Raw genomic sequence first — 25,641 nt, 5'->3', positions numbered from 1 at the left:
TTATACACCCACCCACCCTCCCACCCCCCACCAGCCCGTTTTATACACCCACCCACCCCCAACCAGCCCGTTTTATACACCCACCCACCCCCCACAAGCCCATTTTATACACCCACCCACCCCCCACCAGCCCGTTTTATACACCCACCCACCCACCACCCACCACCCCGTTTTATACAAACCAGCCCGTTTTATACACCCACCCACCCCCCACCAGCCCGTTTTTCACACCCACCCCCCACCAGACCGTTTTTCACACCCACCCCCCACCAACCCGTTTTTCACACCCACCCCCCACCAGCCCGTTTTTCACACCCACCCCCCCCCCCCCACCAGCCCGTTTTTCACACCCACCCCCCCTACCAGCCCGTTTTTCACACCCCCCCCCACCAGCCCGTTTTTCACACCCACCCCCCCACCAGCCCGTTTTATACACCCACCCACCCACCCCCCACCAGCCCGTTTTAAACACCCACCCACCGCCCACCAGCCCGTTTTATACACCCACCCACCCACCCCCCACCAGACCGTTTTATACACCCACCCCCCACCAGCCCGTTTTATACACCCACCCACCCCCCACCAGCCTGTTTTACACACCCACCCCCCACCAGCCCGTTTTATACACCCACCCACCCCCCACAAGCCCCGTTTTATACACCCACCCACCCACTCAACCACCCCCCACCAGCCCGTTTTATACACCCACCCACCCCCCACTACCCCGTTTTATACACCCACCAGCCCGTTTTATACACCCACCAGCCCGTTTTATACACCCACCCCCCACCAGCCAGTTTTATACACCCACCACCCACCAGCCAGTTTTATACACCCACCCACCCCCCACCAGCCCGTTTTATACACCCACCCACCCCCAACCAGCCCGTTTTTCACACCCACCCCCCACCAGCCCGTTTTTAACACCCACCCCCCACCAGCCCGTTTTTCACACACCCCCCCCACCAGCCCGTTTTTCACACCCACCCCCCCCACCAGCCCGTTTTTCACACCCACCCCCCCACCAGCCCGTTTTTCACACCCACCCCCCTTACCAGCCCGTTTTATACACCCCCCCCCCACCAGCCCGTTTTATACACCCACCCACCCCCCACCAGCCCGTTTTATACACCCACCCACCCCCCACCAGCCCGTTTTATACACCCATCCACCCCCCACAGCCCGTTTTATACACCCACCCACCCCCCACCAGCCCGTTTTACACACCCACCCACCCCCCACCAGCCCGTTTTATACACCCACCCACCCACCCCCCACCAGCCCCCACCAGCCCGTTTTATACAGAAACCCACCCACCCCCCACCAGCCCGTTTTATACACCCACCCCCCACCAGCCCGTTTTATACACCCACCCACCCACCCCCCACAAGCCTGTTTTTACACCCACCCACCCACCCCCCACCAGCCCGTTTTATACACCCACCCACCCAACCCCCACCAGCCTGTTTTATACACCCACCCACCCACCCCCCACCAGCCCGTTTTATACAATCCAGCCAGTTTTATACACCCACCCACCCCCCACCAGCCAGTTTTATACACCCACCCACCCCCCACCAGCCAGTTTTATACACCCAACCCCCACCAGCCCGTTTTATACACCCACCCCCCACCAGACCGTTTTATACTACCAGCCACCCCCCACCAGCCCGTTTTATACACCCACCCCCCACCAGCCCGTTTTATACAACCCACCAGCCCGTTTTATACAACCACCAAACCACCCCCCACCAGCCCATTTTATACACCCACCCACCCCCACCAGCCAGTTTTTTACACCCACCCCCCCCCACCAGCCAGTTTTTTACACCCACCAGCCCGTTTTATACACCTACCCACCCACCCCCCACCAGCCCGTTTTATACACCCACCCACCCACCCCCCACCAGCCCGTTTTATACACCCACCCACCCTCCCACCCCCCACCAGCCCGTTTTATACACCCACCCACCCCCAACCAGCCCGTTTTATACACCCACCCACCCCCCACAAGCCCATTTTATACACCCACCCACCCCCCACCAGCCCGTTTTATACACCCACCCACCCACCACCCACCACCCCGTTTTATACAAACCAGCCCGTTTTATACACCCACCCACCCCCCACCAGCCCGTTTTTCACACCCACCCCCCACCAGACCGTTTTTCACACCCACCCCCCACCAACCCGTTTTTCACACCCACCCCCCACCAGCCCGTTTTTCACACCCACCCCCCCCCCCCACCAGCCCGTTTTTCACACCCACCCCCCCTACCAGCCCGTTTTTCACACCCCCCCCCACCAGCCCGTTTTTCACACCCACCCCCCCACCAGCCCGTTTTATACACCCACCCACCCACCCCCCACCAGCCCGTTTTAAACACCCACCCACCCCCCACCAGCCCGTTTTATACACCCACCCACCCACCCCCTACCAGCCCGTTTTATACACCCACCAACCCACCCCCCTCCAGCCCGTTTTATACACCTACCCACCCACCCCCCACCAGCCAGTTTTATACACCCACCCACCACCCACCAGCCAGTTTTATACACCCACCCACCACCCACCAGGCCGTTTTATACAAACCAGCCCGTTTTATACACCCACCCACCCCCCACCAGCCCGTTTTTCACACCCACCCCCCACCAGCCCGTTTTTCACACCCACCCCCCACCAACCCGTTTTTCACACCCACCCCCCACCAGCCCGTTTTTCACACCCCCCCCCCCCACCAGCCCATTTTTCACCCCCCCCCCACCAGCCCGTTTTTCACACCCACCCCCCCCCACCAGCCCGTTTTTCACACCCACCCCCCCCCCACCAGCCCGTTTTTCACACCCACCCACCCCACCAGCCCATTTTTCACACCCACCCCCCCACCAGCCCGTTTATACACCCAACCACCCACCCCCCACCAGCCCGTTTTAAACACCCACCCACCCCCCACCAGCCCGTTTTATACACCCACCAACCCACCCCCACCAGCCCGTTTTATACACCTACCCACCCCCCACCAGCCCGTTTTATTCAACCAACCCACCCACCCCCCACCAGCCCGTTTTATACAACACCCCCACCAGCCCGTTTTATACACCCACCCACCCCCACCAGCCCGTTTTATACACCCACCCACCCACCCCCCACCAGCCCGTTTTATACAACCACCAGCCCGTTTTATACACCCACCCACCCCCCACCAGACCGTTTTAAACACCCACCCCCCCACCAGCCCGTTTTATACAACCCCCCACCAGCCCTTTTTATACACCCACCCACCCACCAGCCCGTTTTATACACCCATCCCCCACCAGCCAGTTTTATACACCCACCCACCCCCCACCAGCCAGTTTTATACACCCACCCACCCCCCACCAGCCCGTTTTATACACCCACCCACCCCCAACCAGCCAGTTTTATACAACCCACCCACTCCCAACCAGCCAGTTTTATACACCCACCCACCCCACCACCAGCCAGTTTTATACACCCACCCACCCCCAACCAGCCAGTTTTATACACCCACCCACCCACCCCTCACCAGCCCGTTTTATACACCCAACCAGCCCGTTTTATACACCCACCCCCCACCAGCCAGTTTTATACACCCCACCAACAGCCAGTTTTATACACCCGACCAGCCCATTTTATACACCCACCCCCCACCAGCCAGTTTTATACACCCACCCACCCACCCCCCACCAGCCCGTTTTATACCGCCCACCAGCCCGTTTTATACACCCACCCACCCACCCCCCACCAGCCCATTTTATACACCCACCCACCCACCCCCCACCAGCCCGTTTTATACACATACCCACCCAACCCCCACCAGCCCATTTTATACACCCACCCACCCTTTTTATACACCCACCCACCCCCCACCAGCCCCGTTTTATACCGCCCACCAGCCCGTTTTATACACCCACCCACCCCCCACCAGCCCGTTTTATACACCCACCCACCCACCCCCCACCAGCCTGTTTTATACACATACCCACCCACCCCCCACCAGCCCGTTTTTAACACCCACCCCCCACCAGCCCGTTTTTAACACCCACCCCCTACCAGCCCGTTTTTAACACCCCCCCCCCCACACCAGCCCGTTTTTCACACACCCCCCCCCCCACCAGCCCGTTTTATACACCCACCCACCCCCCACCAGCCCGTTTTATACACCCACCCCCCACCAGCCCGTTTTATACAACCCACCAGCCCGTTTTATACACCCACCCCCCACCATCCCGTTTTATACACCCACCCACCCCCCACCAGCCCGTTTTATACACCCACCCACCCAACCCCACCAGCCCGTTTTATACACCCACCCACCCCCCACAAGCCCGTTTTATACACCCACCCACCCCCCACCAGCCCGTTTTATACACCCACCCACCCCCCACCAGCCCGTTTTATACACCCAACCAGCCCGTTTTATACACCCACCCACCAACCCCCCACCAGCCCGTTTTAGACACCCACCCACCCCCCACCAGCCCGTTTTATACACCCACCCACACCCCACCAGCCCGTTTTATACACCCACCCACCCACCAGCCCGTTTTATACACCCACCCCCCACCAGCCAGTTTTATACAAAGCCAGTTTTATACACCCACCCACCCCCCACCAGCCCATTTTATACACCCACCCACCCCCACCAGCCAGTTTTATACACCCACCCACCCCCCACCAGCAAGTTTTATACACCCACCCACCACCTACCAGCCAGTTTTATACACCCACCCACCCCCCACCAGCCCGTTTTATACACCCACCCACCCAACCACCACCAGCCCGTTTTATACACCCACCAACCCACCCCCACCAGCCCGTTTTATACACCCACCCACCCCACACCAGCCCGTTTTATACACCCACCCCCCACCAGCCCGTTTTATACAACCCCCCACCAGCCCTTTTTATACACCCACCCACCCACCAGCCCGTTTTTACACCCACCCCCCACCAGCCAGTTTTATACACCCAACCACCCCCCACCAGCCCGTTTTATACACCCACCCACCCCCAACCAGCCAGTTTTATACACCCACCCACCCACCCCTCACCAGCCCGTTTTATACACCCAACCAGCCCGTTTTATACACCCACCCACCCCCCACCAGCCAGTTTTATACACCCCACCACCAGCCAGTTTTATACACCCACCCACCCACCCAACACCAGCCCGTTTTATACACCCACCCCCCACCAGCCAGTTTTATACAGCCACCCACCCACCCCCACCAGCCCGTTTTATACCGCCCACCAGCCCGTTTTATACAACCCACCAGACCGTTTTATACACCCACCCCCCACCAGCCCGTTTTATACACCCACCCACCCCCCACCAGCCCGTTTTAGACACCCACCCCCCACCAGCCCGTTTTATACACCCACCCACCCCCCACCAGCCCGTTTTATACACCCACCCACCCCCCACCAGCCCGTTTTATACACCCAACCAGCCCGTTTTATACACCCACCCACCAACCCCCCACCAGCCCGTTTTAGACACCCACCCACCCCCCACCAGCCCGTTTTATACACCCACCCACACCCCACCAGCCCGTTTTATACACCCACCCACCCACCAGCCCATTTTATACACCCACCCCCCACCAGCCAGTTTTATACACCCACCCACCCCCACCAGCCAGTTTTATACACCCACCCACCCCCCACCAGCCAGTTTTATACACCCACCCACCACCTACCAGCCAGTTTTATACACCCACCCACCCCCCACCAGCCCGTTTTATACACCCACCCACCCAACCACCACCAGCCCGTTTTATACACCCACCCACCCCACACCAGCCCGTTTTATACACCCACCCACCCACCAGCCCGTTTTATACAACCCCCCACCAGCCAGTTTTATACACCCAACCACCCCCCACCAGCCCGTTTTATACACCCACCCACCCCCAATCAGCCAGTTTTATACACCCACCCACCCACTCCTCACCAGCCCGTTTTATACACCCAACCAGCCCGTTTTATACACCCACCCACCCCCCACCAGCCAGTTTTATACACCCCACCACCAGCCAGTTTTATACACCCACCAGACCGTTTTATACACCCACCCCCCACCAGCCCGTTTTATACACCCACCCACCCCCCACCAGCCCGTTTTAGACACCCACCCCCCACCAGCCCGTTTTATACACCCACCCACCACAAGCCCCGTTTTATACACCCACCCACCCACTCAACCACCCCCCACCAGCCCGTTTTATACACCCACCCACCCCCCACTACCCCGTTTTATACACCCACCAGCCCGTTTTATACACCCACCAGCCCGTTTTATACACCCACCCCCCACCAGCCAGTTTTATACACCCACCCACCACCCACCAGCCAGTTTTATACACCCACCCACCCCCCACCAGCCCGTTTTATACACCCACCCACCCCCCACCAGCCCGTATTTCACACCCACCCCCCACCAGCCCGTTTTTCACACCCACCCCCCACCAGCCCGTTTTTAACACCCACCCCCCACCAGCCCGTTTTTCACACCCCCCCCCACCAGCCCGTTTTTCACACCCACCCCCAACACCAGCCCGTTTTTCACACCCACCCCCCCCCACCAGCCCGTTTTTCACACCCACCCCCCTTACCAGCCCGTTTTATACACCCCCCCCCACCAGCCCGTTTTATACACCCACCCACCCCCCACCAGCCCGGTTTATACACCCACCCACCCCCCACCAGCCCGTTTCATACACCCACCCACCCCCCACAGCCCGTTTTATACACCCACCCACCCCCCACAGCCCGTTTTATACACCCACCCACCCACCCCAGCCCGTTTTATACAACCACCCACCCACCCCAGCCCGTTTTATACACCCACCCACCCATCCCCCACCAGCCCGTTTTATACACCCACCCACCAGCCCGTTTTATACACCCACCCACCACCCACCAGCCCGTTTTATACACCCACCCACCCCCCACCAGCCCGTTTTATACACCCACCCACCCACCCCCCACCAGCCCCCACCAGCCCGTTTTATACAGAAACCCACCCACCACCCACCAGCCCGTTTTATACACTCACCCCCCACCAGCCCGTTTTATACACCCAGAGGGCCCACCCCCCACAAGCCTGTTTTTACACCCACCCACCCACCCCCCACCAGCCCGTTTTATACACCCACCCACCCAACCCCCACCAGCCTGTTTTATACACCCACCCACCCACCCCCCACCAGCCCGTTTTATACAATCCAGCCAGTTTTATACACCCACCCCCCACCAGCCAGTTTTATACACCCCCCCACCCCCCCACCAGCCAGTTTTATACACCCACCCCCCACCAACCAGTTTTATACACCCACCCTCCACCAGACCGTTTTATACACCCACCCACCCCCCACCAGCCCGTTTTATACACCCACCCACCCCCCACCAGCCCGTTTTATACACCCACCCACCCCCCACCAGCCCGTTTTATACAACACCCACCAGCCCATTTTATACAAGCACCCACCCCCCACCAGCCTGTTTTATACACCCACCCACCCCCCACCAGCCCGTTTTAAACACTCACCCACCCCCCACCAGCCCGTTTTATACAACCACCAGCCCGTTTTATACACCCACCGAACCCCCACCAGCCCGTTTTATACACCCACCCACCCCCCACCAGCCCGTTTTATACACCCACCCACCCACCACCAGCCCGTTTTATACAACCACCAGCCCGTTTTATACACCCACCGAACCCCCACCAGCCCGTTTTATACACCCACCCACCCCCCACCAGCCCGTTTTATACACCCACCCACCCCCCACCAGCCCGTTTTATACACCCACCCCCCACCAGCCCGTTTTATACACATACCCACCCACCCCCCACCAGCCCGTTTTATACACCCACCCACCCACCCGTTTAATACACCCACCCACCCCCCACCAGCCCGTTTTATATACCCACCCACCCCCCAACAGCCCGTTTTATACACCCACCCACCCCCCACAAGCCTGTTTTATACACCCACCCACCCCCCACCAGCCCGTTTTATACAACCACCAACCCCCCACCAGCCCGTTTTATACACCCAACCAGCCCGTTTTATACACCCACCCACCCACCCCCCATCAGCCCTTTTTAGACAACCCACCAGCCCGTTTTATACACCCACCCACCCACCCACACCCCACCAGCCCGTTTTATACACCCACCCACCCCCACCAGCCAGTTTTATACAACCACCCACCCCCCACCAGCCAGTTTTATACACCCACCCACCACCTACCAGCCAGTTTTATACACCCACCCACCCCCCACCAGCCCGTTTTATACACCCACCCAACCACCACCAGCCCGTTTTATACACCCACCAACCCACCCCCACCAGCCCGTTTTATACACCCACCCACCCCCCACCAGCCCGTTTTATACACCCACCCCCACCAAGCCCGTTTTATACAACCCCCCACCAGCCCTTTTTATACACCCACCCACCCACCTGCCCGTTTTATACACCCACCCCCCACCAGCCAGTTTTATACACCCACCCACCCCCCACCAGCCAGTTTTATACACCCAACCACCCCCCACCAGCCCGTTTTATACACCCACCCACAACCAGCCAGTTTTATACACCCACCCACCCACCCACCCACCCACCCCTCACCAGCCCATTTTATACACCCAACCAGCCCGTTTTATACACCCACCCACCCCCCACCATCCAGTTTTATACACCCCACCACCAGCCAGTTTTATACACCCACCCACCCACCCAACACCAGCTCGTTTTATACACACAACCACCCACCCCCCACCAGCCCGTTTTATACAACCAGCCCGTTTTATACACCCACCAGCCCGTTTTATACACCCACCAACCCCCCACCAGCCCGTTTTATACACCCACCCACCCCCCACCAGCCCGTTTTATACAACCACCAGCCCGTTTTATACACCCACCGAACCCCCACCAGCCCGTTTTATACACCCACCCACCCCCCACCAGCCCGTTTTATACACCCAACAAGCCCGTTTTATACACCCACCCACCCACCCCCCACCAGCCCGTTTTATACACATACCCACCCACCCCCCACCAGCCCGTTTTATACACCCACCCACCCGTTTTATACACCCACCCACCCCCCACCAGCCCGTTTTATATACCCACCCACCCCCCACCAGCCCGTTTTATACACCCACCCACCCCCCACAAGCCTGTTTTATACACCCACCCACCCCCCACCAGCCCGTTTTATACACCCACCAACCCCCCACCAGCCCGTTTTATACACCCAACCAGCCCGTTTTATACACCCACCCACCCACCCCCCATCAGCCCGTTTTCTACACCCACCCACCCATCCACACCCCACCAGCCCGTTTTATACACCCACAAGCCCGTTTTTACACCCACCCCCCACCAGCCAGTTTTATAAACCCACCCACCCCCACCAGCCAGTTTTATACAACCACCCACCCCCCACCAGCCAGTTTTATACACCCACCCACCACCTACCTGCCAGTTTTATACACCCACCCACCCCCCACCAGCCCGTTTTATACACCCACCCAACCACCACCAGCCCGTTTTATACACCCACCAACCCACCCCCACCAGCCCGTTTTATACACCCACCCACCCCCCACCAGCCCGTTTTATACACCCACCCCCCACCAGCCCGTTTTATACAACCCCCCACCAGCCCTTTTTATACACCCACCCACCCACCTGCCCGTTTTATACACCCATCCCCCACAAGCCAGTTTTATACACCCACCCACCCCCCACCAGCCAGTTTTATACACCCAACCACCCCCACCAGCCCGTTTTATACACCCACCCACAACTAGCCAGTTTTATACACCCACCCACCCCTCACCAGCCCATTTTATACACCCAACCAGCCCGTTTTATACACCCACCCCCCACCAGCCAGTTTTATACACCCCACCACCAGCCAGTTTTATACACCCACCCACCCACCCACCCAACACCAGCTCGTTTTATACACCCACCCATCCCCCACCAGCCAGTTTTATACACCCACCCATCCACCCCCACCAGCCCGTTTTATACCGCCCACCAGCCCGTTTTCTACACCCACCCACCCACCCCCCACCAGTCCGTTTTATACACCCACCCACCCACCCCCCACCAGCCCGTTTTATACACCCACCCACCCCCCACCAGCCCGTTTTAGACACCCACCCACCCCCCACCTGCCCGTTTTATACACCCACCCACCAGCCCGTTTTATACACCCACCCACCCCCACCAGCCCGTTTTATACACCCACCCACCCACCCCCCACCAGCCCGTTTTATACACCCACCCACCCCCCACCAGCCCGTTTTATATACCCACCCACCCCCCAACAGCCCGTTTTATACACCCACCCACCCCCCACAAGCCTGTTTTATACACCCACCCACCCCCCACCAGCCCGTTTTATACACCCACCAACCCCCCACCAGCCCGTTTTATACACCCAACCAGCCCGTTTTATTCACCCACCCACCCACCCCCCATCAGCCCTTTTTAGACAACCCACCAGCCCGTTTTATACACCCACCCACCCACCCAAACCCCACCAGCCCGTTTTATACACCCACCCACCCACCAGCCCGTTTTATACACCCACCCCCCACCAGCCAGTTTTATACACCCACCCACCCCCACCAGCCAGTTTTTTACACCCACCCACCCCCCACCAGCCCATTTTATACACCCACCCACCCCCACCAGCCAGTTTTATACAACCACCCACCCCCCACCAGACAGTTTTATACACCCACCCACCCCCCACCAGCCCGTTTTATACACCCACCCAACCACCACCAGCCCGTTTTATACACCCACCCACCCCCCACCAGCCCGTTTTATACACCCACCCCCCACCAGCCCGTTTTATACAACCCCCCACCAGCCCTTTTTATACACCCACCCACCCACCTGCCCGTTTTATACACCCACCCCCCACCAGCCAGTTTTATACACCCACCCACCCCCCACCAGCCAGTTTTATACACCCAACCACCCCCCACCAGCCCATTTTATACACCCACCCACAACCAGCCAGTTTTATACACCCACCCACCCACCCACCCCTCACCAGCCCATTTTATACACCCAACCAGCCCGTTTTATACACCCACCCACCCCCCACCAGCCAGTTTTATACACCCCACCACCAGCCAGTTTTATACACCCACCCACCCACCCACCCAACACCAGCTCGTTTTATACACACAACCACCCACCCCCCACCAGCCCGTTTTATACAACCAGCCCGTTTTATACACCCACCCACCAGCCCGTTTTATACACCCACCAACCCCCCACCAGCCCGTTTTATACACCCACCCACCCCCCACCAGCCCGTTTTATACAACCACCAGCCCGTTTTATACACCCACCGAACCCCCACCAGCCCGTTTTATACACCCATCCACCCACGCCCCACAAGCCCGTTTTATACACCCACCCACCCACCCCCCACCAGCCCGTTTTATACACATACCCACCCACCCCCCACCAGCCCGTTTTATACACCCACCCACCCGTTTTATACACCCACCCACCCCCCACCAGCCCGTTTTATATACCCACCCACCCCCCACCAGCCCGTTTTATACACCCACCCACCCCCCACAAGCCTGTTTTATACACCCACCCACCCCCCACCAGCCCATTTTATACACCCACCAACCCCCCACCAGCCCGTTTTATACACCCAACCAGCCCGTTTTATACACCCACCCACCCACCCCCCATCAGCCCGTTTTATACACCCACCCACCTACCCACACCCCACCAGCCCGTTTTATACACCCACCCACCAGCCCGTTTTTACACCCACCCCCCCACCAGCCAGTTTTATACACCCACCCACCCCCACCAGCCAGTTTTATACAACCACCCACCCCCCACCAGCCAGTTTTATACACCCACCCACCACCTACCAGCCAGTTTTATACACCCACCCACCCCCCACCAGCCCGTTTTATACACCCACCCAACCACCACCAGCCCGTTTTATACACCCACCAACCCACCCCCACCAGCCCGTTTTATACACCCACCCACCCCCCACCAGCCCGTTTTATACACCCACCCCCCACCAGCCCGTTTTATACAACCCCCACCAGCCCTTTTTATACACCCACCCACCCACCTGCCCGTTTTATACACCCACCCCCCACCAGCCAGTTTTATACACCCACCCACCCCCCACCAGCCAGTTTTATACACCCAACCACCCCCACCAGCCCGTTTTATACACCCACCCACAACTAGCCAGTTTTATACACCCACCCACCCACCCCTCACCAGCCCATTTTATACACCCAACCAGCCCGTTTTATACACCCACCCCCCACCAGCCAGTTTTATACACCCCACCACCAGCCAGTTTTATACACCCACCCACCCACCCACCCAACACCAGCTCGTTTTATACACCCACCCATCCCCCACCAGCCAGTTTTATACACCCACCCATCCACCCCCACCAGCCCGTTTTATACCGCCCACCAGCCCGTTTTATACACCCACCCACCCCCCACCAGTGCGTTTTATACACCCACCCACCCACCCCCCACCAGCCCGTTTTATACACCCACCCACCCCCCACCAGCCCGTTTTAGACACCCACCCACCCCCACCTGCCCGTTTTATACACCCACCCACCAGCCCGTTTTATACACCCACCCACCCCCCACCAGCCCGTTTTATACACCCACCCACCCCCCACCAGCCCGTTTTATACAACCCACCAGCCCCCACCAGCCCGTTTTTGACACCCACACACCCCCCACCTGCCCGTTTTATACACCCACCCACCAGCCCGTTTTATACACCCACCCACCCCCCACCAGCCCGTTTTATACACCCACCCACCCCCCACCAGCCCGTTTTATACAACCCACCAGCCCCCACCAGCCCGTTTTATACAACCCACCAGCCCGTTTTATACACCCACCCCCCACCAGCCCGTTTTATACAAACCCACAAGCCTGTTTTTACACCCACCCACCCACCCCCCACCAGCCCGTTTTATACACCCACCCACCCACCCAACCCCCACCAGCCTGTTTTTCACACCCACCCCCCACCAGCCCGTTTTTCACACCCATCCCCCCCACCAGCCCGTTTTTCACACCCACCCCAACCACCAGCCCGTTTTTCACACCCACCCCCCCCACCAGCCCGTTTTTCACACCCACCCACCCCCCCACCAGCCCTTTTTATACACCCACCCACCCCCCACCAGCCCATTTTATACACCCACCCACCCCCCACCATCCCGTTTTATACACCCACCCACCCCCCACCAGCCAGTTTTATACACCCACCCCCCACCAGCCAGTTTTATACACCCACCCACACCCACCAGCCAGTTTTATACACCCACCCACCCCCCACCAGCCCGTTTTATACACCCACCCACCCCCCACCAGCCAGTTTTATACACCAACCCACCCCCCACCAGCCAGTTTTATACACCCACCCCCCACCAGCCAGTTTTATACAATCCAGCCAGTTTTATACACCCACCCCCCACCAGCCAGTTTTATACACCCACCCACCCCCCACCAGCCAGTTTTTGACACCCACCCCCCACCAGCCCGTTTTATACACCCACCCCCCACCAGACCGTTTTATACACCCACCCACCCCCCACCAGCCCGTTTTATACACCCACCCACCCCCCACCAGCCCGTTTTATACACCCACCCACCAACCCCCCACCAGCCCGTTTTATACACCCACCCACCCCCTACAAGCCAGTTTTATACACCCACCCACCCCCCACCAGCCAGTTTTATACACCCACCCACCCCCCACCAGCCAGTTTTATACACCCACCCACCCCCCACCAGACCGTTTTATACACCCACCCACCCCCCACCAGCCCGTTTTATACACCCACCCCCCACCAGACCGTTTTATACACCCACCCACCCCCCACCAACCCATTTTATACACCCACCCACCCCCCACCAGCCCGTTTTGTACACCAACCCACCTACCCCCCACCAGCCCGTTTTATACACCCACCCACCCCCACCAGCCCGTTTTATACACCCACCCACCCCCCACCAGCCCGTTTTATACAACCCACCAGCCCGCCCACCACCAGCCCATTTTATACACACACCCACCTCCCACCAGCCTGTTTTTTCCAACCCACCAGCCCGTTTTATACAACCACCCACCCACCCCCCACCAGCCCGTTTTTACACCCACCCATCCAACCCCCACCAGCACGTTTTATACACCCACCCACCAACCCCCACCAGCCCGTTTTATCCAACCCACCAGCCCGTTTTATACAACCCACCAGCCCGTTTTATACAACCCACCAGCCCGTATTATACACCCACCCACCCACCCCCCACCAGCCCGTTTTTACACCCACCCACCCAACCCCCACCAGCCCGTTTTATACACCCACCCACCAACCCCTACCAGCCCGTTTTATACAACCCACCAGCCCATTTTATACACCCACCCACCCACCCCCCACCAGCCCGTTTTATACAACCCACCAGCCCATTTTATACAAGAGCCCGTTTTATACACCCACCCACCCACCCCCCACCATCCCGTTTTATTCAAGCAGCCCGTTTTATACACCCACCCACCCCCCACCAGCCAGTTTTATACACCCACCCACCCCCCACCAGCCCGTTTTATACACCCACCCACCCCCCACCAGCCAGTTTTATACACCCACCCACCCCCCACCAGCCAGTTTTATACACCCACCCACCCCCCACCAGCCAGTTTTATACAATCCAGCCAGTTTTATACACCCACCCCCCACCAGCCAGTTTTATACACCCACCCCCCACCAGCCAGTTTTTGACACCCACCCCCCACCAGCCCGTTTTATACACCCACCCCCCACCAGACCGTTTTATACACCCACCCACCCCCCACCAGCCCGTTTTATACACCCACCCACCCCCCACCAGCCCGTTTTATACACCCACCCACCAACCCCCCACCAGCCCATTTTATACACCCACCCACCCACCCCCCACCAGCCCGTTTTGTACATCCACCCGCCTACCCTCCACCAGCCCGTTTTATACACCCACCCACCCACCCCCCACCAGCCTGTTTTATACACCCACCTACCCCCCACCAGCCCGTTTTATACACCACCAGCCCGTTTTATACACCCACCCACCCCCCACCAGCCCGTTTTATACACCCACCCACCCCCCACCAGCCCATTTTATACACACACCCACCCCCCACCAGCCCGTTTTATACACCCACCAACCCACCCCCCACCAGCCCATTTTATACAACCCACCAGCCCGTTTTATACAACCCACCAGCCCGTTTTATACAACCACCCACCCACCCCCCACCAGCCCGTTTTTACACCCACCCACCCAACCCCCACCAGCCCGTTTTATACACCCACCCACCTCCCACCAGCCCGTTTTATACACCCACCCCCCACCAGCCAGTTTTATACACCCACCCACCCCCCACCAGCCAGTTTTATACAATCCAGCCAGTTTTATACACCCACCCCCAACCAGCCAGTTTTATACACCCACCCACCCCCCACCAGCCAGTTTTATACACCCACCCCCCACCAGACCGTTTTATACACCCACCCACCCCCCACCAGACCGTTTTATACACCCACCCACCCCCCACCAGACCGTTTTATACACCCACCCACCCCCCACCAGACCGTTTTATACACCCACCCACCCCCCACCAGCCCATTTTATACACCCACCCACCCACCCCCCACCAGCCCGTTTTGTACACCCACCCAACCACCCCCCACCAGCCCGTTTTATACACCCACCCACCCCCACCAGCCCGTTTTATACACCCACCCCCCACCAGCCCATTTTATACACAAACCCACCCCCACCAGCCCGTTTTATACAACCCACCACCCCGTTTTTTACAACCCACCAGCCCGTTTTATACAACCCACCAGCCCGTTTTATACACCCACCCACCCCCCACCATCCCGTTTTATACAAGCAGCTCGTTTTATACACCCACCCACCCCCCACCAGCCCGTTTTATACACCCACCCACCCCCCACCAGCCCGTTTTCACACCCACCCCCTACCAGCCCGTTTTTCACACCCACCCCCCCCCACCAGCCCGTTTTTCACACCCACCCCCCCCCCCACCAGCCCGTTTTTCACACCCATCCCCCCCACCAGCCCGTTTTTCACACACCCCCCCCCCCACCAGCCCGTTTTATACACCCACCCACCCCCCACCAGCCCGTTTTATACACCCACCCACCCTCCACCAGCCCGTTTTATACACCCACCCCCCCCACCAGCCCGTTTTATACACCCACCCACCCCCCACCAGCCCGTTTTATACACCCACCCACCCCCCACCAGCCCGTTTTATACACCCACCCACCAACCCCCACCAGCCCGTTTTATACACCCACCCCCCACCAGCCCGTTTTTCACACCCACCCCCTACCAGCCCGTTTTTCACACCCACCCCCTACCAGCCCGTTTTTCACAACCACCCCTCCCCCCACCAGCCCGTTTTTCACACCCACCCCCCCCACCAGCCCGTTTTTCACACCCATCTCCCCCACCAGCCCGTTTTTCACACCCCCCCCACCAGCCCGTTTTATACACCCACCCACCCCCCACCAGCCCGTTTTATACTCCCACCCACCCTCCACCAGCCCGTTTTATACACCCACCCCCCCTCCCACCAGCCCGTTTATACACCCACCCACCCACCCCCCACCAGCCCGTTTTATACACCCACCCACCCACCCCCCACCAGCCCGTTTTATACACCCACCCACCCACCCCCCACCAGCCCGTTTCGCATAATGGGAATAAGCACTTCAGACATAAAAGTAACACTAGGAAAGGAGTCCTTGCCCCGAAGAGCTTACAATCTCTGTGAGAGGTTACCGATGTTTACGAGACCAAACTTGGTAATTGTATCCATCCAGACCCAATATTTATATTTTGCCTTATTGTATTATTTATTCATTCAAAAGGGTTATTAAATGTTACACTATAATTTTATAAATGACATATTACATAGAAAATGGTTAGAAAATATACATCCTACAAAGCAATAGAATTTTTAATTCTACCAGACCCTTGCATTCCAAAAACAAAACCTTTATGATTTTTAGAACCCAAACCCAATAGTTATGTTGAATTAGAACACCAGGCCAAGTGCCCATCTATAGGCGTTTCTCGACATATCTTTTTGAACGAGCCTAATATTTTCAATTACTGTATTAATGTAATTGTTTCATATTTATCCGAAGCATTTTTCAGGCTTCATTACACTATTTCAATATTTTCCTTCTTATTTTGATTTCTGTTCCCTTCGTGAAATTCGGTGCTTTGGCAAAACCAAAACGCAATTTAAAAAAAAATATATATCCTTTTTCACAAAATGATATTGTCACAACCTTTTTTGGGATCCTGAATCATGGATATTGTTTTGACTATGTACAGGATATATGTTGGGTATATAAATCTGAGGTTCCGTATGAATTTACTATATTAATTGGTAATCTTGGTATTTTTGAGAGGCGGGTAGTTATGAGCAGCTTGTCTTCGTCTGCACATGCTCAGCTGAACATTACTGAGAATACTGTTTATAGCACACAATTGGAAACTAGGTTATCTCATCCTATTTATAGTTGTTTGGCATAGAATTAACACATACGCAGAAGTTTGATTTTTGCTCAATTATTGTATGCCTGTTTTTGTCAGTGTGTATAAAGAGCACTGGAGAGTTTCATTTTAATGAAATAAACCAATGTTTACTTCCTTAAAAGTTAATTTCAAGCTTTGAAATCCATGTACAGTACATAATGATCCCTACTACTTTATACACCACCTTTTCATCTCTTGATTAGATGTTGCACAGAAATAGAATATGCGATTTGCAGACTGTGGGACACATCTAAACACAAATGGTTTGCCCAAACTGGTATCCACGCCAACTTCTGAACCTTCTAACTTTGTCACATCAAGGGGTCGGCACTTTCCTTCATCCTGCCAAGAACAAAAACAGAAAAATGTTTCATTAGTAATCAAACATCCACCTGTAATGCACCGATAGACTCCCCTACCTCCTGCCTTTCCCTCCCATTGCAAGTGACAGGGACACATTGGTGTGGGGTTGCTATGGTAACCCATCACGAGTTAGGAGTAGATGCAGTGGGCCATGTGCAGGAGAAAAGAGCAGTGCTGGTGCCTGCTTCCCAGTGGCGTCTAGTTCCTATAGTTGTGCCAGGTGTTTAAAAGGAAGAGGCGTGTGTCTGTCCTGAAGAATAGCATGTGCTGGGAATTTTTAATTAAGCTCTGACAGTTATAAACAAGCAGTTAGGATAGTGACAGTTGGTAGCAGCCATAAGAAGTTAAGATAGAGACAGGCAACAGTTGTATGGAGGTAGGTGGCACCTCCCCCCAGAGCTCACTCCTCCTCACCTTTTTAACTTGGGAGGTCTTTTCACTTTGCTGCAAGAACAGGATCTACTATGGTTCTTTCCCCTCATACAGAGGTAAAAGGAAGGGTTCGCAGTGTAGTGTAGGACCTGCATTAATTTGGTTATAAAACTATAATAAAGCACAACAAATATTGTGATATACTCAAGCTGCAGCCTAAACATCAGCGGTTTTCCCCAAAACCGCAAATTACAAAAAACTTAAACAAAACAGTGTTCATGGCGCAAAGTGATAAAACAGTTAATATGTGCAAATAAACGCAGTGTTAGTTAGCACTGAAAAACACATAATACTGTAACTCCAAGTAGAAGATTCTCCAGGTCAGCAGACTCTTTGTAGGCCCTCATATGAAGAAACACAAATGCAAGTATATAGTGCATTAACATTTACTTTAAGATGACAAACACAGAGGGGATGGTAACACACTCACACTCTCCCCGCTGGTAAGTAAACAAGAAGTGACTTTGGGCGCACTTCAACCCTTCTCCTTAGATAACAGCACCCGATGCGACTGCTCCACTACTCAGTCAGGAACAGACCGCGATTGCCTCTCCCAGCGTCTCTCACACGCAGTGGGGTCACGGCCGTCTCAGCAGTCTCCTTCCAATCAGGGCTCCTCAGGAGATTGGGTACAGTGGCCTCAAAGCATCAAAAAAGGCCCACTGTACCCAATCTCCTGAGCAGCCCTGATTGGAAGGAGACTGCAAAGACGGCCGTGACGCGGCGGAGTGCCCCCACTGCAGGTGAGTTGTCATGCTAGGAGGTATGGGATATAGGTGCTCACTGAGGGGCGGGAAATCAGTCCGAGCCACTTACTGAGTTTTTCACCTGCTTTCGTGTGGTAACGCATCTAGGCCTGAGCTTGTGGTCATAGAGTTGGCACGTCGGACGTCTAAGATCTGGTCCGATAGCTCCAGGAAGAGCTTTGCTCCCAGAATGAGGGATGAAGAGATGTTTCTGGATGTGTCAGGAGTGGCGTGCTCAGAGGCACGCTAGGTCACTATAGAAGTTGAGCTCCGATTGGGAGCCTGCATTGTTGGCTGGAAGTTACAGGAAGCAGAGCAGGTTGTTAGAAAGGGGTGCAAGGAGGGAGTCTCTTATCGGTTGCCTCAGTGGGATTCAGCTGAGGAATGCTATTCCCAAATACGTTTGTTAACGATTTGCTCCAGGCTTTCTCCATCCTCGCTAGTGTAATTGGTTAAAAAGTTCCCCTGTCACCCGAGCGATGGGTGAGCTGAGTTTCCAGCAGTTGGGTAGGTGTGGTGGACACGTCACCAGGCTTGTTCGCCCCCATTGGCTGAACCGCTCACATGACACGGCCGTGATGCGGCCACCATGCGAAAAAATCTAAATCATTTGTAGTTTGAAAATTCTGACGCGCGGTCGTTCTGCTTCGCGCTCGTGCTCGCGTGCACTGTGGCCACCCTCATTGACTTCCACAGATTTGTTCTTGCGGCGCGCGATGTCACACACGCCGTCACGGTTACTGTAATCGCGGCCTCAGACATTAAACTAAATAGTTCTAAGGGATTTAAAGGTCATTCATAGGAATAAGAGGGGGGGAGGGAGGGGACAGTCAGTTATTTGGAAACATTTAAAGTATTTAGTTGTATACAGTAGGTCTCTATAAGAACCTCTGCAATTCTCAGTATAGTTTCTGTTATTTGGTGCCTTAACATTATTGTTTGATTTCATTGCTTCCCCTTCTCCCCTGGTCATCCTTTCTCATATTTTCTTTTCTTTCATATAAAAATGTAACTTGTATTTCATTCCTTCCTTCCCTCTGGTGTTATATCCTTGCTGTCTGATTAATGCCTCTCTCTGGTTTGAGATGTCTGTGCGGCTCCCATCACCAGGAACAGTGCTGCTAAAATGGGAGGTACAGTCTGACAAGTCCTGTCTTATCAGTCCGGCCGAGCAATGGGAGCCTATGCAGGCCAAGTAGCAGTAGCATACCGTACTATCCTCCAGTCACAAGAGTGTCAGAGGCTGGATTGTGTTTGATTTGGCAGGCTGCTTTAACAGAAATACACTATTCTACTAATTAGTGTTGCAAATAGTGAATTTTGACTGTAAAACAGTTTTACAAATGTTCCGCATTATTGGGGTCCTTTACTAAAGCAAAATATTACCTTCAACCCTAATACCTGGTAGTATGACCTAACCACTTGCCGCTCATTTGCTTCGAGAGATTATAAACTCTCTTAGCAACAGTAGTTGCTTGATAGCAGAGGCATATGGCATGTTCACAAGCAGAGGTTTAAGCATAAGCCTATTTAATATCTGAGCCTTTCACATAAAGTACTTAGGCTTACACATTGGAGGTTGATAACAGGAATGGAATAAGGGATTTTACATTTTGATCAGATAAAGCAGTATAGTGTGTGCTAATGACCTACAGTAGTATACAAATATTGGAAAATAAACACCTCCCACAAGGCAGTGTAGGTGTGACTTGAAACTGTTCTCACAATTGAATAATTGTTGCAAAAATAAATAAAGTAATAATGTTCTTATCATTTTTGTTGTTGTTTTTTTTTAATTAAAGGGATTTATTTCAGTTTTAATAAACACCATGCCAACACCCAATGCTAAATGGAAATCACCTTTTAATGGTAAGCAGATTTAAAAGTTAAATATCTTAGAAAATTTGGGAGCCATGACTACCGTGGTGTATCCTTCTGGGTCCCTCCCCCTACAGATTAAGTAAATTAAGCAGCATTAATTGCATCCAAGTACTAGGAGTGTTCCAAAATATAGGCAGTACAAGGTGGCCATATATACTGTAGTACAAGTACTCACTTAGCAAGGTTTATTTGACTTACAATACGTTGAAAGCTATTGCTTATCTAACACGTCTCTTATATTTGTATCAATGTCAGTCTTTTAGGCTCATTTTTATAAGCCATTAAACAGACAGTTTCCCCTGATGCTACGTTTGGTGTATTGCTTTATGATTTTTTTAAACAACTAAATCACTTTTTTGTTGTTGCTATGGTTAAAAGATTTGTTGCAACACAACAAAAATACATAGTGGCTGTAAAAAATTACAAATGTGATTATATTTACTAACAGTTCTAGGCTTCAATTAGTGCACATACAGAGGCGGCACACTTTATTCGAACACGGCTAGAGCCGCAAGCCGCGAGATTTCCCGGTTTTCATGTTGAATCCCCTCGGCGTGCTGCGCGTCACCGATGCGCGGTCACGCTTTATCGGGAGTGTGCGCGCATGGCGTGCGTGCCCAGGGCTCCCCGAAGGGAGACCTGGTGTCCCGCAATGTGGGGGATGGCGGTGGGGGGCTCCGGGGGACCCGGCGGACCCGGAGAGGGGAGGGGGAAGCCCCGATCGGAGGACCGATCCTCCGAGGCTCCGGCGCGTGCGCGGGAGAATGCGGCGCGCGGGATAATGCGGTATCTGTCGCGGCCGAGACCGGGTAAATGTTAGAATAAACTCGGCCGCGACAGTACCACCCAAGAATCCAACGCTGAGGACCACAAAATGCTACCCCATTGATATTGATTGGGTTATATGCATAACACTGGTACGGCGACATATTAGATGGTAACATTTCTTACACCCAAGTAATATATATATATATCACAAAGTAAAGGTCTAATAAACCCCACTGAAACTGTGGTCACAGTAGTAGCGAGATCAGATCTAATCCCTACGCTCACAGATATTTTCAACTCTTCCCTTTACTCTGGTACCTTTTCCTCCTCCTTCAAACATACAGTATAACAGTTATACCATTACTCAAAACAGCAAGTTTGATCCTACCTGTCTCTCTAACTATTGTCCTGTCTCACTCCTGCCTTTGCCTCTAAACTCCTTGAACGCTATACTGTATATATTCTCGCTTGCTACATTTCCTCACCTATTCTCTCCTAGATCCTCTATAACCTGCCTTCCGTACTGCTCACTCCATAGAAACAGCCCTCCCCAAAATAACTAATGACTTCCATGCTGCCAAAGACAAAGGTCATTACACTCTGCTGATATTGTTCGATCTACTGTATCTACAGCCTTTGATACTGTGGACCACCGCCTTTTCCTTCACATTCTCCATACACTTGGTATCCATAACAGTGCTCTAGTCTGGATTTCCTCTTACCTCTCCCATCATACTTTCAGTGTCTCATTTGCCAACACCTTTTCCTCCTCCATTAATCTCTCTGTGGGTGTACCTCGGGGGTCTGTCCTGAGACCACTTCTCTTTTCTTTTTACACACTCTCTCTAGGTTACCTCTATGCTGATGACACACAAATGTACTTTTCAACCCTAACCTTACACCTGCTGTACAGACAAAAGTCTCTGAATGTCTCACCACTCTCTCATCCTATATGGCCCTCTGCTGACTCTTCTCTAATGAAGCTTCTCTACATTACTGTTGGCATACACCCAGTATCACAAGCACGCTGCCTAGGGGGTCACATTTGACTCCCCCCTCACATTCTCCTCTCACATTCAAAATGTAGCTAATACCTGTCGTTTTTTCCTTCGCAATATTGCAAAGATACGTCCTTTCCTCTTTTGCTCACTGATAAAACTTTGTTGCAGGCCCTCATTCTCTCCCTCCCTCTCGACTTTTGTAACCTTCTGCTGTCTGGCCTTCCTTCCTCTCACCTGTTTCCCCTACAACCTCTGCTGCTAGAATCAATTTACTCTCTACTAAATCTGTCTCAGCATCTCTCCTGCTAAAATTCCTCTCCTGACTTCCTATCAAATTTCGTATCGCACACACAATTCTCCTCCTCACTTTTAAGGCTATATACTTTTCTGTCCCGCCTTACATCTCAGCCCTAATTTCTCACTATACACCATCCAGACTCTTGCGTTCTGCTCAAGGATGTCTTCTCTCTACCCTTTTGTATCTAAAGCCCTATCTCACCTTAAACTGTTCTCACCCACTGCCCCACGCCTCTGGAATGCCCTTCTCCTCAATATCCGACTAGCACCCTCTTTATCTACTTTTAAGACCTATCTTAAAACTCACCTCCTTAATGAAGCATATGGGTAGCTCCGTGGCTGATACTATACACTTTATACATAAACCTTGACCCTTTGCAAACACACTTACCAGAACATCTTCCTACTGTCTCTGTGTGTTCTTCCTACTTACCAATTAGATTGTAAGCTCTTTGGGGCAGGGACTCCTTTTCCTAATGTTACTTGTATGCCTGAAGCTCTTATTCCCATAATGTGTTATTTGAATTATTTGTTATTTTATATTACTGTATGTCATGTGTATTACTGTAGTGAGACGCTATGTACATTAATGGTGCTACAGTATAAATACAAAGGAAGACAAGATCCCTGCTAAATTGGAATTAGTTAAAATAACTTTAATTAAAAAGATGATCTTTTTTGAATGAAAGTTATTTTAACTAATTTCCTTTACTCCACTCTTCATGTACAGAGGGCAACACTCTTCATGTACAGAGTGCAATTTAGCAGGGATCTTGTCCTCCTTTGAATTTCTACGCTTTTATCCCTCCTTGCACTGTACTCTCCTACTGATTTAGGCTGACACAAGAGCTCTCTCTCCCCCAAGACACCTTCCCCCCTCCCTTTCATTATACAATATTAATGGCGCTATATAAATAAAGATATACTAATGTAACAGGTGTTCCCCCACCCTTTGGGAGATTTCACTGTTACCTGGTGTTGTTGTGTTGCTCACCTGCTAGGCTTACAGGATACTGAGTATCTGCCGGTGGTAGTGGGGATGAACAGGACAGGCTTTAGGGTTTCTCAATTCTTTCCTTATTGCAGCACCTCCATTCCCCGGAGGCCCCAGCAGAACTGGGTGCAGTCCCTGAAGGAAAACCCTCCGGTACTCAACCTGATTAACTGCACTCTCAGGCAGGAGTATATAAAACAGGAACATGTCTTTATTCTTCCACAGCAACATACAGCATACCACGGGTAAACTTCTTCATGGGGTCCCTGGAATCAAACTCCAGAGTTTGAGACCCTAAAGGTCTATCCTTAGCTCTCTTATTCCCTGGTGGAATAAGGGGTAGTATCCCACTCCCCTGATGGAAGGGAAGGAAGATGAACCAGAGCCCTGGCTCCACACTTCCAACTGCAACTCAGAACTCACAGAACCAGAATACTAAATGTAGACTCTGCAGTCCCTTATGTGCCAATGGGGAGGGTCCCAGGTCTAAGCCCCTGATTGGGCAGAACACAGACCCTAGCCCCTCCACTCTTGTCACTCAAGAGAGCTGCTTACTGCAGGGGGAAACCCAGATTCACCCTAACTGCACTGGTACCAGGGCTTATGTGTTAGCCAGGGTAGATTAGTAGCCAAGAGGGATGCATGGCTACACACTCCCCCTGATGGAATCTCATGGAACCAGCTGAGAACTCAATTTATACCCCATCCCAAACGGGAATGACATGGAACAATGCATACAGTTTATGGCATAACATTTGATGGCATAACAGTTCATAGCATAACAAGTTTTAACCAATGAGGTATGTCTCGATCCCTCCCATAAGATAGAGAATCCATAGACCCTTCAATAATAATGTTTTGGGTCAGGTTTCTTAACCAACCTACCCTCCTGATCAGGAACGGTAATGGAGTATACTCTCTTGGGACCCCGTTCAGGAGTATATTCTACCCCGTCCATATAGATGCATCTCACTACCTTCCATACTCGCATGAGGTAACATATTTTCTCTTCATTGTAATGCCTAGAGAAACTGCACCTGGAGGCAAGGTACTCTAGGACACCTTCCCGCAACCATTCCTCACAGTTGGCCTCTCTCTCTCTCATTATGGGCTCAGGGACATAGGGATAATCATACCCATAAGACTGACGATACCTCTACACTATCAATCGGTTAGCCCGGCTGAATTTAGTTAATTTATGGCCACAGGCCTGGCCCGGCAGCACCCAAAATAGTGGTTCGTGGGAGGGCTGTTCTTGGTAGGTTAGGGTTAAACCAGTATGTTGTATCAACCCTAGTTGAATTTCCCTATCTCTTTTTTTGAGGGCCTCCGCCGTCTCTTCCGCAAAGAACTCTCCTTCCTCCCCCCAATGATCTACAATGTCCTAGCTAAACAGCAAGAACTGTGTCCGGTTCATATGATGGACATACCCTTGAAACATGGGGTCCCAC

At 53.7% G+C, this 25,641-nt stretch overlaps 1 protein-coding gene across 5 annotated transcripts in view; it reads right to left on the bottom strand.

Moving 5' to 3' along the window:
* LOC142495989 (uncharacterized) overlaps positions 1–25,641 on the bottom strand; it is a 209,327-nt gene that overhangs the window by 41,620 nt on the left and 142,066 nt on the right. For all 5 annotated transcript variants that reach the window (XR_012801884.1, XM_075602188.1, XM_075602213.1 and 2 more), the window contains one exon: positions 17,893–18,050. Coding sequence is in view for 4 of the 5 variants with exons in the window: in XM_075602188.1 (XP_075458303.1) it covers positions 17,893–18,050 (158 nt within the window). In the remaining variant the exon portion in view is untranslated. The remainder of the gene's footprint in view (positions 1–17,892; positions 18,051–25,641) is intronic.

The sequence above is a fragment of the Ascaphus truei genome, chromosome 1 (genome assembly GCF_040206685.1).
Source record: "Ascaphus truei isolate aAscTru1 chromosome 1, aAscTru1.hap1, whole genome shotgun sequence".
Taxonomy (NCBI): Eukaryota; Metazoa; Chordata; class Amphibia; order Anura; family Ascaphidae; genus Ascaphus; species Ascaphus truei.
The sequence above is the reverse complement of the archived record's forward strand: the minus strand, read 5'-3'. Positions and strand labels throughout refer to the sequence as shown.